The 15,209-nt window shown below is 48.3% G+C and overlaps 1 protein-coding gene across 2 annotated transcripts in view; it reads right to left on the reverse strand.

Annotated features, from left to right (window-relative positions):
- The window catches only part of LOC122717260 (insulin-like peptide receptor), a 55,527-nt gene that overhangs the window by 23,157 nt on the left and 17,161 nt on the right, over positions 1-15,209 (reverse strand). For both annotated transcript variants that reach the window (XM_043941153.1, XM_043941160.1), the window contains exon 2: positions 8,877-10,105. In XM_043941153.1, coding sequence (XP_043797088.1) covers positions 8,877-9,468 — 592 coding nt within the window. In that variant the 5' untranslated portion in view covers positions 9,469-10,105. The remainder of the gene's footprint in view (positions 1-8,876; positions 10,106-15,209) is intronic.

Raw genomic sequence — 15,209 nt, forward strand, 5'->3', positions numbered from 1 at the left:
ATATATATATATATATATATATATATATATATATATATATATATATATATACATATACATATAGTGGAGTCGCGGATTTCGCTCCTCGGCCATCCTTTTCCCCGCGTCTCTTCATTCGAGCGGAAATCATTAAATAATGTCACCGAACGACTTCCGTTGCCACTTACCGTAAACGGCCACGCCGCTTAATATGCAGCCGACACGCCTTAATTACATCGCTCTCCCTGCCTCTCTCGCTCGCCACTACACCCACGCGTTCCGCCTTCCCCAACGAGTCGAACTTTCCATCTAACCTTACCACATCTCTCGATTCGCGGATGGGTAATCGCGTGTCGATTCGCGATATCGCGATATCGAGACGAGGTTTCTTTTTTCACACTCTCTCTCTTTTCTTTTTCGCGAAGAAAGTTTAATTTTTCGTATCGATCGTAGGATCTCTTCAATTTTAATTGTTCGAATAATAATTAGGCGGGCGATCTCTCGAATCGGGACGCTTCCCGATAATTGACAATCCCGGTCGGTAATAAAGGGGGAACCAAGATACGATAACGATCTCGAGGGAAAGAAGGAATAAGATGGAAAAGCTACGTGTTCTTACCTTCTACTCGGTAAGGTCGTAACATTGTTTACAAATTCGAGCTCGCGCTCGATCGTAAATAAATGTGGAACATTGGTAGAACCGGGCTATAAATTTACGACGATGACGCGGAGAGAGGGAGGGAGGGAGGCAGGGAAGGGGAAGGGGAGAGGGGGGCGTGTCACGAGTAGCAAAATGCGTTTCGGAACGGAAACGATCCTTGCTAAGGTTTGTACACAACGTCGTAAACTAGACTAATTGGTGTATCGCCCGGTTAACTGTCCCGGTTGAAACGAGTCGTCGCGCATTTCGAGTTTCTCGTACTCGAGACAGGCGAAAGTTGCACGCGCGAACGACCGAATAATTAGTCATGCCCATTGCCGCTCGAGGTGCTGAGAAACGATCCTCGAAACAATCCTCGTTCCGTGGACCTCGTTCTTAAGCGTCGTCGTATACGATTAACGGCCTTCCCCTCTTACAATCGCGATTCAACTTCGAATTTAGCTCTACATTGTTCCGTGCGTTATTCACGAGACCGCGGTTACGCGACGAGCGGCCTCTATCGTTTCATTCGTGTTTCCATACGTTTCCACACGCGTGGCCGCGCGCCGCCAACGAACGGTTTAATACGATTTACTTCTTTAACGACGCGGAACACCGCGAGAAAGATCCAAATTTGCCAGTACGAGATTTAAATGGATTTACGATCGTGAATATTAATCGCGCCCGAAACGATATTAACGACGCAACGATTATATTATAATTATAACAACGACGTATATATATATATATATATATGTCGTTGCGTCATCGTAAATAACGAGGCGTGGCAACAATGTAGAAAAGAACCTAAATTTACCGCGCGTACCGTAAATCCTCATCGTCGAAAAACAGGGTTGTCAACGTTCGTTAATTACGTGCATCTACGGGAATGAGAAACGATATTAAAAATCTGCACGGGCTTCCGCCGCCTAATCGCATTTCGTTAATAATGAACGCACGGCGGGAAACAATGCGGGAAAAAGGCCGAATTTACCGCGCCGTTGTGTTACGACAATGTGTAACAACGTATGCCCTCTGTACGCGTCGGCTACGATTAATCTCGACGATTCTTTTGTTCGTCGACGAAGATGATTTAAATTGTCCCGCAAATTTGGATCTTTTCTCTTGCCGTTCCACGCGTCGAGAGTAATAACGGGACGTTAATGAACGTACATCGCGAAAAAAACGTCGATATCTTCTTCAAAAGACCTCACCTTTCTTCTTTCTTTCTTTCTTTCTTTCTTTCTTTCCTTCTTTTTTTAAATTCGCGTCTCGATCGCACGGTTTCCACGGTCCGCGTTAACCGGGTTAAACGGTGACCGCGACGAAATTCGGTCACGACGCTCGCCGACTCGATTCTGCGACGAACCCTCCGACGGAGGAGTCTTTATCGATCGAGCGACCCGGTCGCGCTTAATTCTTCCAGGATAACCTCTTCCCGTTCGAAATCCCGTTTCTCCCCCTCGAAAGGAAAAGAGACGAAGAGGAGATCTAGACAGAGGTAGAAGATCCGTAATTAACCGAGTCCGACCGAGTCCTGTCCCCGGCCGAAAATTAACGAGGGACGAAAAGTCAACGGGGGAAATATATGAATATGGAGAGTTATTCTCGTTTGATTATTTCACGGATAAATGGTAGTTACCTCGCGGTTTCCTTTACGCTTTAGATCACGCTTTGGACCGACGAGACCGACGGAGATTTTTCTTTTACTCGTGGCAAGCGTCCCTTCTCCCTCCCTCTCTCTCTCTCTCTCTCTCTGCCCAATTCGTGGCGCGCAATTCGAATCGGTTTTCGAATCGCCCGCGTTCCAATGAAATTCCCCAAACCAAACTCGTCGCCGTACGAACGAAGGAAGGAACGGACGAACTTTCACCGCTAGTCGGCTTCGTGCGCGCCGGCTCCCCGTCGCCGCGCATCGTCCAAAATATTTTGGCTTCGGCGACGGCGTGTCTCGTGAACTGCAACGCGGTAAACGGGGGCATAAATTCGTTCACCCGAGACGGGGCGCGTGCATCCATTTAGAGACGGCGTACCGCGAGAAATAGAACGCGGGGCTATCTCGTCGGCCGATGGATACGCGCGCCGCTCGAGAAATTGCGATTCGGAATAATCCTCCTCCGTTTGATCCGAGAGATCCGACGCGAGAGATACGGAGATTCCCGTTCACGAGATTCGTGCACGGGGAGAAAAAAATTCGATATTTCTTGCCTCGTTTCGGTGGAACGTAAAAAGTGAGAGAGAGAGAGAGAACGCGTAAATAAGGAGAAACGCGTATATGTGGCGATTAGCGTTCGTTAGACTCTCCTTATCCGCCTTCCTTTCATCCGATGCCGATAATTCGATCGAACCGATTCCGTGGGAAATACGTATCTATAAATATGTATCCTCGTAGAAAAACTAAGGAAAGGAGGGGGGAATAAATCGACGCACGTTGCTCACAATTTGCGATGAAAATTTTACGACGATATAATCTCTCGATCTGGTCTCGAATTCGAATCGATTCTTACGTCACGTTCAACTTGCCTATTTTAAGCTTCCGCTCGCAAAGGAAAAAAAAAGAAAGGAAAAGAGGGGAAGAGAAGAAGAAAAGGGGAGAGCAACGCGTTCTTTTTCGAAGTTTTTCGATCGCGATCACAGGCCCCTCAGACGTTGCCGATCCCTCTGCCGATTTCCCGCGGTAATTTCGTGACTTTTAATCAATCGGACTCGACGACCTCGCGGTCGATTGACGTATTAAACTCGTCTCGAAGCGGGCACGATACTGTTAATTGGCGAGCCCGACTCCGGTTCAACCTCGTGTCCCGGTTGGCCTCGGCAACGGCGCGGAGAAACATCGCCGAGGAATCCAAAACGTAACGATGACGCGCGATTCGCCCCTTCTTCTCCTTCTTCTTCTTCTTCTCTTTTGTTTCTTCCGCTTTATTCCTTTCGCCGGCGCATTATCGGCCGTTCGAACAATCGTGACGCTACAACTTTTACCACCCAACCAAACTTTTTTTCTCTCCCCCTTTCCTTAGGGAGACTTCGTCCAAAGGTGAACGAACTTTCGCGAGCCGTCGATCGCGAAACGAAACGAAACGAAATCCAATGGAGAAAACAAATAGACGAACAAAATTCTGCCTCCTTTCTTCCTCCTTATATTCCTATCGGCTAATTGATCCGCGGCCAGCTCGATTTTTCAGATATCCGATTGGGGAGGGATAACTCGTTTCAACAACGGTCGGAACAATTTGCTTTTAATTCGATTTCGAGAGGGAGGAGGGAGAGGGATAGGAGATATCAGAGCTCGGTTACGGCGCGGATTGTCCTATCGCTTTTTAAAGCTGTTTTCACGCGGCTGCACTCGCGTGCTCGCGTGCACCCGATAAAACGGATACGGTCCATCGTGTCCAGTTCGTTCCGCATACGTGTGTCCAGATAATCCATCCCTCCCCCTTTTCTCTATTTCTGCGCATTCCCTCCCCCTTCTCTCTCTCCCCCTCCCCCTTTTTTCCATCAATTTCATCGCCGCTGTCGCCCCGCCTTTGTACACACAATACGTATCCCGCGAGGAGAGCCGGGAGAACGTTAATTTTCATCCCTTCGCGACACGACGTCCGCGGAGGGATTAACAGAGGTCGGGGAATTAGAGGCGGGGACAGGTGGAAATTATACATATTACGTATTACAACGAAAGGTTGACGGAGAACAATGGGACCTTAAATCGCCAAGAGTTTACGTTTTTACGCGATTTACGTATTTTACGTGGGATTATATATTATTCCCCTCGTCTTTGAAACGACGCTCAATAACAATCGCGAGAGATCTATCTATCTTCGCCTCTCTCCTTCCAGATTTCACTTTTTTTTTTTTATTAAAATCCTCGAATCGCGGGGTTGATCGAACACCGTTAATCGAGGGTAATTAATTAATGGGGAGGGAGTTGGTTGCTCGAGAGTAACGGAACACGGTGGCCGATCCATCGATCGTCGTATCTCGTATATATATATGTATGTATCGTATATATATATATGTATGTATAAAAAGTACGTAGTACGTGAGAGAGAGAGAGAGAGAGGAGGCGAAGATAAGATTCGAACGGATTAAGTGATTGGAAGGGAGAAAAGGAGCGATAAAGGGGAGGCGGTGAATCGATGGGAATGGTTATGGCAGGGTAGGGAAGACGCGGAGTAGTAAAGTAGCGAGAAGGGGTTGTACGGCTCGGCGAGGCGACGATGAATTCGCTGTAAATGGCATCCTGTTCCGTGTCCGTATCGCCGCGCTCGAATACTCAATTTCCGGCGGAAGCGTCGGGGGAATTAACGCGGCGTGCCGAGTTTTGTATAATCGCGTTTTAATTTGATTTTCTCGGGGCGTACCGCGTGCTTCCTGCGCGTGCGGTTGCCAATTAGTAATCTCTCTCTCTCTCTCTCTCACTGCGTGTGCCCTTTCTTTCGGTGTCGCAAAATCGTTCCGTGCAATCTTTCCCCGAATAATATTTCTTGTCGATGAAAATGGGGGCACGCGCGATCGCAGCGCCGCGATACCTGCCCGCGCTGGTAAACAAGGGATCGCGAATAAGCGATCAGATTACCGACCTGTGACCGATTAAACGATCCACTGGGAAGGAACGAGGAGGCTACACTTCGTCCGGAGACAGAGAGAGCGAGTAAAAAATTAGGGGGGGGAGGAACGTGCGAGTCGAATCGCCAGCCACCTGTTCTCCTCGAAAAAGAAGAAGAAGAAGAAGAAGAAGAAGAAGAAAAAGAAGAAGAAGTTTCGATCGAGGTCCTCGGCGAGAGGGGAAGAGAGAGAGAGAGAGAGAGAGAGATTCGTTTTTCACGGTTGTCGAGCTTTATTACCCTACGCGTACTGCGGTTAAAAAAAGAAATACCACGCATCGAGTGGATAAGAATCGAATTAAAATAATATTTCTCTTAATTATTTTCCTCCTCTCCCCTCTTTCTTTCTCTCTCTTCCTCTCTCACTTTATTCTCGCGTTAAATCAAATTGATAATTTTATCGCGACCGACGATCGAGTTGCTCCGCACGCAATTTTATCGCGATCCTTTCTCGTTAACGGATAGAGAACGAGAAGGGCGAGAGGAGGGGAGGGGGGGGAGACGGGATCAGAAATACGAAGAATGGTCCGATATTATCTGTGTGTAGCGGCGTTCGGGATCCCGGAATGGCATCGTGGATACGTGGAGCCTCGTTATTTGCATAATTCCGCCGTATGAGAGACGGCCGCCGATCGTTCGTTTCGTTTTTAGCACCGCTCGAAACAAAGTTGGCCCCGGCCCTGTGAAATACGGGTTACCGGCGTCGTACGAGGGCCACGGCGTTTACGACTTTCGACGCGGTTTTCTCCCTCCTCCTCCTTTCTATCCTTTATTACCCAACTATCGCGTGACGAATTTCGCGCGCCGCGAGCCTAGAATTTCGCCCGGAACGGGCGGCTGCTCCCTGCCAATTCAACGCTATTTCACTCGCCTTAGAAAGTGATCTTATCTCGCGGGGAAAGATTTTTAATTTGTAAATTAAATTATATTAAATTTAATTTTTTTTTTAGTTTTTTTGGTTATTATATATTTAATTTGTAGTTGAATTAAGTTTTAATTTTAATTTTAATAGATTTTTTTGTAAATTAAATTGTATTAAGTTTAATTTTTTTAGTTTTTTTGATTATTATATTTAATTTGTAGTTAAATTAAGTATTAAGTTTAATTTTAATAGATTTTTGGTTATTTTGTTTAATTTGTAAATTAAATTATATTAAATTTAATTTTTTTAGTTTTTTTGGTTATTATATTTAATTTGTAGTTAAATTAAGTATTAAGTTTAATTTTAATAGATTTTTGGTTATTTTGTTTAATTTGTAAATTAAATTAAGTTATTAAATTTAATTTTTTTAATTTAATTAATAAATTTATTTACAATAGTAGTTTATTATTTATTTAATCAATTATAAAATTTATAAAATTAGTATAAATATAAGTATATATAAATTTAAATTTTATAAATGATCATTTATTATGTTTCGAGAGAAATGACCAGCTTCGAAATCGCCTTTCCGTTACACGATCTTCCCGGATCGATAACATTTTTACCGGCTAATTGTTCGTTCGAGTGAGTAGTAGTAGTAGTAGTAGTAATAGTAGCGATCGATCAAATCGGCTTCCGTTTTCCTTTCCTTGTATCGATATCGACGAGGTGGATAAACGAGACTTCCGAATCGATGAAATCGATGTATATATATATATAATAATACAGGGTCGAGAGTAGCATCGACGAAATGCAAATTTGCATCTCGATCGGATACTTGCAGAGATAACATCCTGTTTAACCGACCGACAGTTTCCTCGCTCGACGTCTTCGATGTTCAACTGCTTGTTCGATAAAACGGGGAGGGCGAAACAAGAGGGAACGAACGAACGAACGAACGAAACGAGGGTAGCGATTATAAACGAGTGGACGAACGAGCTGCGAATCGAATCGAGTCGAGTCGAGTCGAGTCGAGTCGAGTCGTCGTTTCGACCGAATCGAGCGAACGGAGAGGGAGACAAAGTTTTACGATCGTTGCGTTTCAAGTTTTGCTTGCGTCGAAGGTCAACCGCAACCCGGCCTCCAACCGACGTTCGAGGACATCTCTGTGAGAAGAGTTTGCAATCGCGTTTCTTCACAATCGATCAAAAGTTTCTCCCTCGATCGAAACACGGGGACGAAAAATTTTGCGCGTTGGGGGTCGAAAACCGCAACAGCAGCAGCAGCTTCCTTTTCACCTGCTCCCTCTCCCTCATTCGCTAATTCAACGAGACGGAAAGAGGCGTGGAGGCGTCGGGTTAAATATTTCCAGCCCATTTACCTCCACTCGATTCGCTCCTCTGTCTCCGCCACTCAACGTCGCGCGTGACTCGCCCGCTGCCCCGATTCTCCAAACTTTTCCCCTAACTTGACTATCCCGTTTAAACATCGAGGCCGTCCTCCTCCAACCGACGAGGAAATAGAATACGCCTATACGCGTGTTATTCTATTTATTATTCTATATTAAAAATTATATATATACACATACGCGTGTTTGACAAATTTTCAAAGAATAGAAATACGAATCTACGTCACGTAGGGGGAGGCGCATCCGTAATAAACGCGATAACGCTGTCGTACAAATTAAACGTATTAAAGAGATACACACTCCCGGGAAATAGCCATAGTATTATTTTAAAAGGACGAGTCCTTTGTTCGAACCGAACCACCGAGGGGCATCATTCTCCCTTTACGAGTATTACGCTTTCCAAGCGCAAAAGTAATTTACACTGGTTTAAGCGTGATTGTACGAGGGAGAGAGAGGGAAACTCGCGAAATTCGGCGAAAAAAGGACGGAAAAATGAAATGAACTCCTCTCCCTCCCCCTTTCCCTCCCCCGGATATCTCGAACGGAAATATTCGTTCGATTACGCATTACGCGAGTTCCCTCTTCGTCCACGACGACAAAAGTTAGTCAAAGATTCGTCCACTACACACGGACCTACTACGGTGAGTAATGAGTTTAATGGCCATTCCCCGCCCCTCCGCTTTCCACTCGACGAGCCGCTTGCTCGATTCGTAGTAACGATCGCGAGAGAGGGATGGAAGGGAGGGGGAGGGAGAGAGAGAGATGGAACGAATAATTTTTCACCGAGCAACAGGGGCTCAGAGGTGTATCGAGCCCCGGGAGTCAAAAAATGCGAAATTGCCTTTCGATAACTCGATATGGATGGATGGAGGGTACCATCGATGACGGGGAAAAATCAACGAATCCGATATCCGAGCTGCAATTTAGCCGGCAATTAATTAATATTTGCATTCGCGCGGCCGTCGAGTGGAAACGGATAGATGCGGTCAATATTTTCAAGCGCATCCACAAACGGCAAACACGGTCGTGCTAGCGATGCGCTCGTCATACGACCTTGCTACAAATGCTTTCCTCTGGAGAAGAGTTCCAAAAAAAAAAAAAAAAGAAAAAATGTTTAGAGAAAGTCTACTCTACGTTCTACTCTAAGCGAGTATTCTCGAAATCGGTGGTCGAATATACTCGCGCGCTCTACGAGCGATGAAGAAATTCGACGGATTCGTCGAGCTAAGTAGGTAAGGAAGCATGCAAGTTTTGTAGATTATCGAACGCGCGACGTATATATTTTCATATATATATATATATATATATAATTCGTTCAGAGAAACTTGGGCGTACGAAGCGTCGATGATCGAACGATCGAAACGAAAGCAAATCGGATCGACTCACCTCCCTCTTCTTTGGAGGAACGTTCTCTGGACGTAGCCTTCTGCAGGTCCGCGGAAGCGGAGAACACGAGTACCAATAGGAACAAAATGGTCCAGGTGAACGTCTGCTGCTCGGTTGCGGGCGACCTCCCCGTCGTCCTGGTCGGGTTCCACCGCACCACGCTGGACGCGTAGCTGCTCGAGGAAGGGTCGTCGTCGGGGTTGGGCCGTGGTCGCTCGCTCGGATCCGTGGATATCCTCGCGGATGGAGGCCGCTGCCCGCATCCCGTCATCCGATCCCGGCCTCCCTCCGTTTCCTTTCCGCGCCGCCGATCCGAGACGTCGACCCGGCCGCCGCGGAGCCGCTCGCAGAGGTCGCAGAGCGACAGGTAAGGTCCGTGGTCGTGGTGTTGCGCGGGTGCAGGCGCGGAAGGGCAGGGTTGGGGGTCGACTCGGGGGACCGCAGCGGTGGAAGGACGACCGTTGGCGAGCCGAGCGTCGCCCGAGAGACGGGAGGAGGCCGTCGTGCGAAGTTTCGCCACGGCGATCGTCGACTCCGCGGACGTCGCTACGCTACCACCGAGCCTGCGCGTGCACCACGTCGACGACTCCATGCCCGCCTTTCTCGCAGGCGGTGATACACCGCCAATTTCTCCGCCTTTGTCCGCCTCGATAATCCAGATATTTCCCTTTCCCCTCTTCCTCACATCCGAACGTCTCCCGTGGTCGTCGTCTCCTCGTGCATCTTCCTCCAAATCCTCGATCCAGTCTTCCGGTTCCTCGTTACCCTGCCCGACCGTCCTCCCTTCCCTCTCTCCCCTCGAATGGAAGAAGAGGAAGAAGAGGAAGAAGGGGTAGACTCGAAAGAGGCGGTGGACGAAGATTCGAGGAAGATCGGCTGGGCTCAGGACCAGTCGGAGGCGCAACGTCGTTGGAACGTCGGTGGAAGAGGCATCTCTTCTCGCGGTCTTGTACTATTGCTCGAGCCCAATCCCGTGTCGAGAATGAGCCAAATATCAGTCTCTCCTGGCGAAGAAATGACACCGGTGGCTGTGTGCCGCCATCGATCGCGTCGAACTCGATGACAGCCGAACCGTGAATCCTCGCTATCCTGCCCACGTATCCTCTCCCTCCCAAACGCGTTCTTATTCTACCTTGCTCCCCTTGTTGCTCGTCCTTACGCACGAGGCGTCCCAAAACACTTTCCCCTTCTCCTCGATCTTCCTCCCACCATCGATGAACAATAATATCCTGAAATCAGAGAATCGCTTTCAATTTATCCCGTTTAAGCAAGCGTTGGAGACGAAGTGCTTGGTGTACTTGGCACGCAAAGTAAATAGGAGGAGATAAATGTTCCCATGAATTTTACGGGGAACAGCGTCAATATTTAACCCGGAGACTGCGCGCGATTTAATCGGCCTCGTTAACGCATGCTCTTCGCGCGCGTTTTGCGCCGCGTTACCGACGCGCGTAACAACACGCTCCTCTTCTTAAATCTTTCCATTCGCCCCGATCGCACGATTCCTCGAGCCATCGATCGTCTCCTTCTCTCCAAATATATATATATATATATATATATATTGGCGAGTTATCTCGTCGAGAGGAATTCCGAAACTAAACTGTTTCCTCTACGTAAGCTTCGATCGCGGGTGGAAAAGGAAGATTGAAGCTCTATGTTGCTAGCTGGCTTTCGTTTTCGCGGAAACGAGTCTCGGTGGAAAATTGTTCCGGGCTGAACAACGTCGAGGTGTCTGGGAATAATTTAGTGGGAGGGGAGAGAGAGGGGAGGAAAGTAAGATTATACAGTCTCCACTCTCTCCTCTCTATCTCTCTCTCGTCGTAAACCTATCCCCACGATGAGTCACGGAGAACGCGTCGAGGATGCGTCGAGATTGAAGGATCCCGGGGGCTATAAATCCGGTTAAAATTGGAAAAGCGCGCTGTTGGATGGACGTGTCGTGGCCGGTAATATTCGCCACGAGGAGAGGAGGAGGGAACGAGAGAGAGAGAAAGAGAGGGAGGGAGGAATCATCGTCCAGGAATACGTTTGTTTGCGAAATTCCGCTTCGAGGCGGTCAAACGGCGCTTCTCATCGCCTTTAATCCCCTTTCGCACGGAACCTTTCCTCCCCCCCTCCTCGCGCGCGGGGGAAAAAATTGCTTACTCGGTCGAGGGAGGGAGTAAAATAAAGTGGATTCGGCCGAGGAAAACTTTACTTTACTTTACTTTTACTTTTACAACAACTCGGTCTCGCCGCTTTGAAATTCAATTACCTCGGACAGCTCGAAACGGGCATCGTTAGCACAGAAACGAGAGAGGCTCACGCATGCTCGATGCGGAATACTTAACGAGTTGGCTAGCGTGCTAGCCACGTACCCGGTTTCTAAGAATAGAGGGGCATACTTCGATAATCGCGTCATCATCATCGTCATCGTCATCGTCGTCATTCATTCGGGACGAACGAATCCAGGCCATCGGGTTTTGATAAAACTCGTTTCCGCGATCCTTTGTTACGCTCGGCCGGCATTTCGCCGTTTCGCGATCTCCGCGCGGTATTAAATCGAAGGGAGGGGAGCGTTATTCGCATACGGATTACATGGACGGGCGGCGCAAACTCCCTCGAGTTGGTTCGTTCCGCGCTTTATAACTAGACGAGACAGTATCTAATATTAATTCCATTGGACCGTGAAATCGTCGCTCTGTTTTCAAAGCGACGTATCGTCCGCTCTTTGACTGGTTTTCTCCTTCCAAAGAGCTTGGTAAATTAATAATCGGCGGGGTTCGTCCACCTTCCGTTCGCCCCCCCCCCCCCTCCGATCGAACGAAAGGAATACGAACGATGGCTCGTCGAGAACGACGATTTTATGCGCGCGCATACCGATCCTCGTCGTCCGCAACATTTTCTAATATCGTTCCACGTCGTACCTTGATCCGGGTGGAATGTCCATTCACCGACCGCGATGCTTCTCACGATCCCGGATAATCCCGTTTACGGCCGATCGCGCGCAACGAACGGTAGCGATATTTCTCTATCCGCGTAAATTAGACGTGGTTAATTCCGTTTTCGCAACCGAATCATATATATATATATATATATATACACGTTCCAAGTAATTTAGGCTGTTGGTAGGATGGAATCTTTCTTTCTCTCTCTCGCCAACCAGGGTCCACGCCGCCCAACCGATATCCCCGCCAATGATATAGGGGAAAGAATTCACGCGTTAAACACGCATCGAAAAACAAGACGATTGTGCGTTACGGGCGCGTGGTTGCAAAACACCGTGCTGGTTACCATGACACTCGGGTTAAGTAACGTGATTCGATTGAAGGTACATTTTTCTTGCTAACGAGCGATAATTGATTTATTGTGTACGAAGGGGTCAGCCGGGCCGTATACGCGGTAGCACGCGCCCTGGTACCGAGCGATCCGCTCGATTGAATCCTCTCGATTGAATCCTCTCTCTCCGCCAACGCGCCTTCCCTCCACGATCAAGATCGATCGATCGTACTTATCGTTCGAAAATTGACTCCCCTCCGTCCTCGGCCGTTGATCGAGGATGGCGTCGAGACGTGGACAAGTCGGCGGTTACGAGGGAATCGTAAGCTCGGCAAGAACGTAAGGTCACCAGCAACGCCGCGCCAAAGCCCATTTCTGGCTGGACGTTAATGCATTTCGACGCAAGTTTATACCGATCGTTTCGATCCCAGCAGTCGTCGTCTCCCGTCTTTGCAGGATCTTTACGAGATTCGTATTTCTCTCCGCGCGGCAACAAAATTACACAGAGTGTGACCGCAACAACGTTGAAAACGCACAGGCGACCATCGCTATCCAATGGGAAGGATCGTTTATTTCGAAAGGTCGTCTCGATTCGCGAAACGCGAAAGGGAGGGAGGGAGGGAAGGACGGGATAATGCGGGCATCGATGATGGCTCCTGAGAAAGCCGCATCGGGCGGAGAAGTTGGCAATTAGTCACGAGCTATGACCGAGTTGAAAACCCGATTGGCGTTTAAAACGCCCGACGAATCCGTTCGAGCAACCCCGTTTACGTAAAACACCGAACGAGCGAACCAGCGAGGTGTTAAAAAAGTCGAGGGAACTGGATCGTCCTCGAGGCGAATTTGCGAACATATTTGTGTAAAACTCGAAATTGGCGAAAAAAATGGCCGATTCTTCGGCAAGAATACGTAATAAAGGGACATTGAGAGAACGAGGGTTTGACAAAGAGTCTTTCAGATACTTGGACGAGTTTGCGAGTCGAGGCGCAAGGTAGAAGAAAAAGAAGAGAGAGAGAGAGAGAAAAAAAAAGAAAAGAAAGTTCTACGGGTGCTTCGACCCGAAGCGCAAAGACCTAGAAAACAACTCGATTGTGTTTTGAAACGCGTTTCTACCTTGTTCACTATTATCGATCGTTCTACGACATCCGACCGCGTGGGAAAATGTAGAGGGTTGAGTCTTTTGGGAAACGAGCGACTCAACTCGAGCAAACTCGTGTCTCTATGGGCTGCGAAAGGGGTCGGTGATCGCAAGGTGTACGCATAATTACGAAACCCGTCACGGCCTATATAATCCCACCGGATTAGCCTAAGACGATAGCGGTTTCACCCCTCGGGAAAAAGAGGTACGAAAAAAAGAGGTAGAATGTGCTACTATGTGCACAATTGAAATTCAAAATTTCGAAACCGGTTGCTCGCAATTGCATTTTCCGTTGACAGGGGGAGAGGGGATAGAACGCGACAGAAGTTGAAATATTCGCACGAGATGCAAATAGAAGAGAAATACAACAGTTGACGTCATCCGTCATACGCGTCGATCCGTCGCTTCGACGCGTCCGCCTACCGCTATTTGTCCACAGCCGCCAATCCGTATCGCGTTAATCGGAGTAATATATTTGATCGCGAACGGTGAAACGGTTTCGAAATTCGAGCCGCAGAAATGATCAAACTCGAGCGCCACGAAAGCAACAATTGTTCCGAGAATATCTTGGAGAAAATTATCGAAGGAAAGGAGAGAAAGAGGAAAAAAAAATATAAATATATATATATTCGTCGCTGTCCGAATTTGGAACGGACCACCCTTGGGTAACGATTACATATTCGTCGTCGGTTGGAAAACCGTTTCGATCGGATTAGCCGTGCCGGAAACGGACGATCTGCCGCGCTTTTGATTCGTCGTCCGGCCGATCCGTGTGTCGCGACGTAGCAGCTGTCTCGCGTATAATACCGGTATATATACCGGTGGCTGCGCGCCGCGTGTACATCTAGTGAAACGAAGGAAGATGGATACACGTACATTGCTACATTGTTGGCCGCGGCGATGCACTGGGATGGGGGGAAGAGCGCGCATATACACACACGCACACATCAAGTAGACGCCGAGTGGAGTGGTGGGGGAAAGCGTGGCTAAAGGGGAAAGGGAAGGCGATCGACTGAGCGACGAAACGGCGGGGAATGGAGTGGTGGGAGAAGGGAGAGGGAAGAGGGTCGAGGCGAGGGCACGAGGGATGCACGAACTGAAAGGGGGAGGCAGTAGGCCGCAGGCTTCATTCACTACGCGGCTACGTTCTACTATGAAGTGTTTGTGTTCGCGTTTGCCGGTCCGTCGACACCGACCGACCGTCCGACCTCCCGTTTATCGCTCCCTCTCTTGCACCCGCCGTTCACCCTAGCTCTCTCTCGCTTTGTCACTCGCTTTCGCGCATATCACCTGTCAGCCGCTTCGCAAACGAAAGACCAGGCTTGCGCCTATGCTGCCACGAAAGATCAGGTTCACTTGCGAATTTTCAGACCTGTTTTTCCCTTTGTATTACGTTTCGAAATTTAGAACTCGTCGGAAAGTTAAAATTTATACCAGGTTTAGAATGTAATTTGCGCGCCACTGCATCGCGTGAATTTAAAGTCGTAAACTTCAACGGTCGGTATTTCGTAAAAATAGAAGTCACCTAGGGTATCGGTTCAACGTACCGAAAACACGATGGCTCGTACCGAATCGTAGACGCAAAAGGAAACGAAAGGAAGGGAGAGGAGGAGGAGAAGGAGAAGGAGAAGGAGAAGAAGAAGAAAGAGAAAGAGAAAGAGGAGGAAGAATGATGCGTAGAAGAGAAGGAAAGGGTCACCATGGAATTAGTCTCGGGCCACAGTGGCTCTTTCTTTCGAGCGCTACTGCGTCGTATCGGCTCCTATGGCGTCTTTTTCGAACGCTCGATGCGTGGTTGGCTTGCTGGCTATTCGCGCACGGCGATCACGTCACGGACCAACTGAATGAGAGAGGAAAGATGGTCGATACTCTTTCTTCGTCCCGGATGACGTTCAACTCTGTTCAACTCTCTTCCTCGATCCTTCCTTCCATTCCACGAA

This window comes from Apis laboriosa, unplaced genomic scaffold (assembly GCF_014066325.1).
Source record: "Apis laboriosa isolate Shangri-la unplaced genomic scaffold, ASM1406632v1 scaffold11_cov152, whole genome shotgun sequence".
NCBI lineage: Eukaryota > Metazoa > Arthropoda > Insecta > Hymenoptera > Apidae > Apis > Apis laboriosa.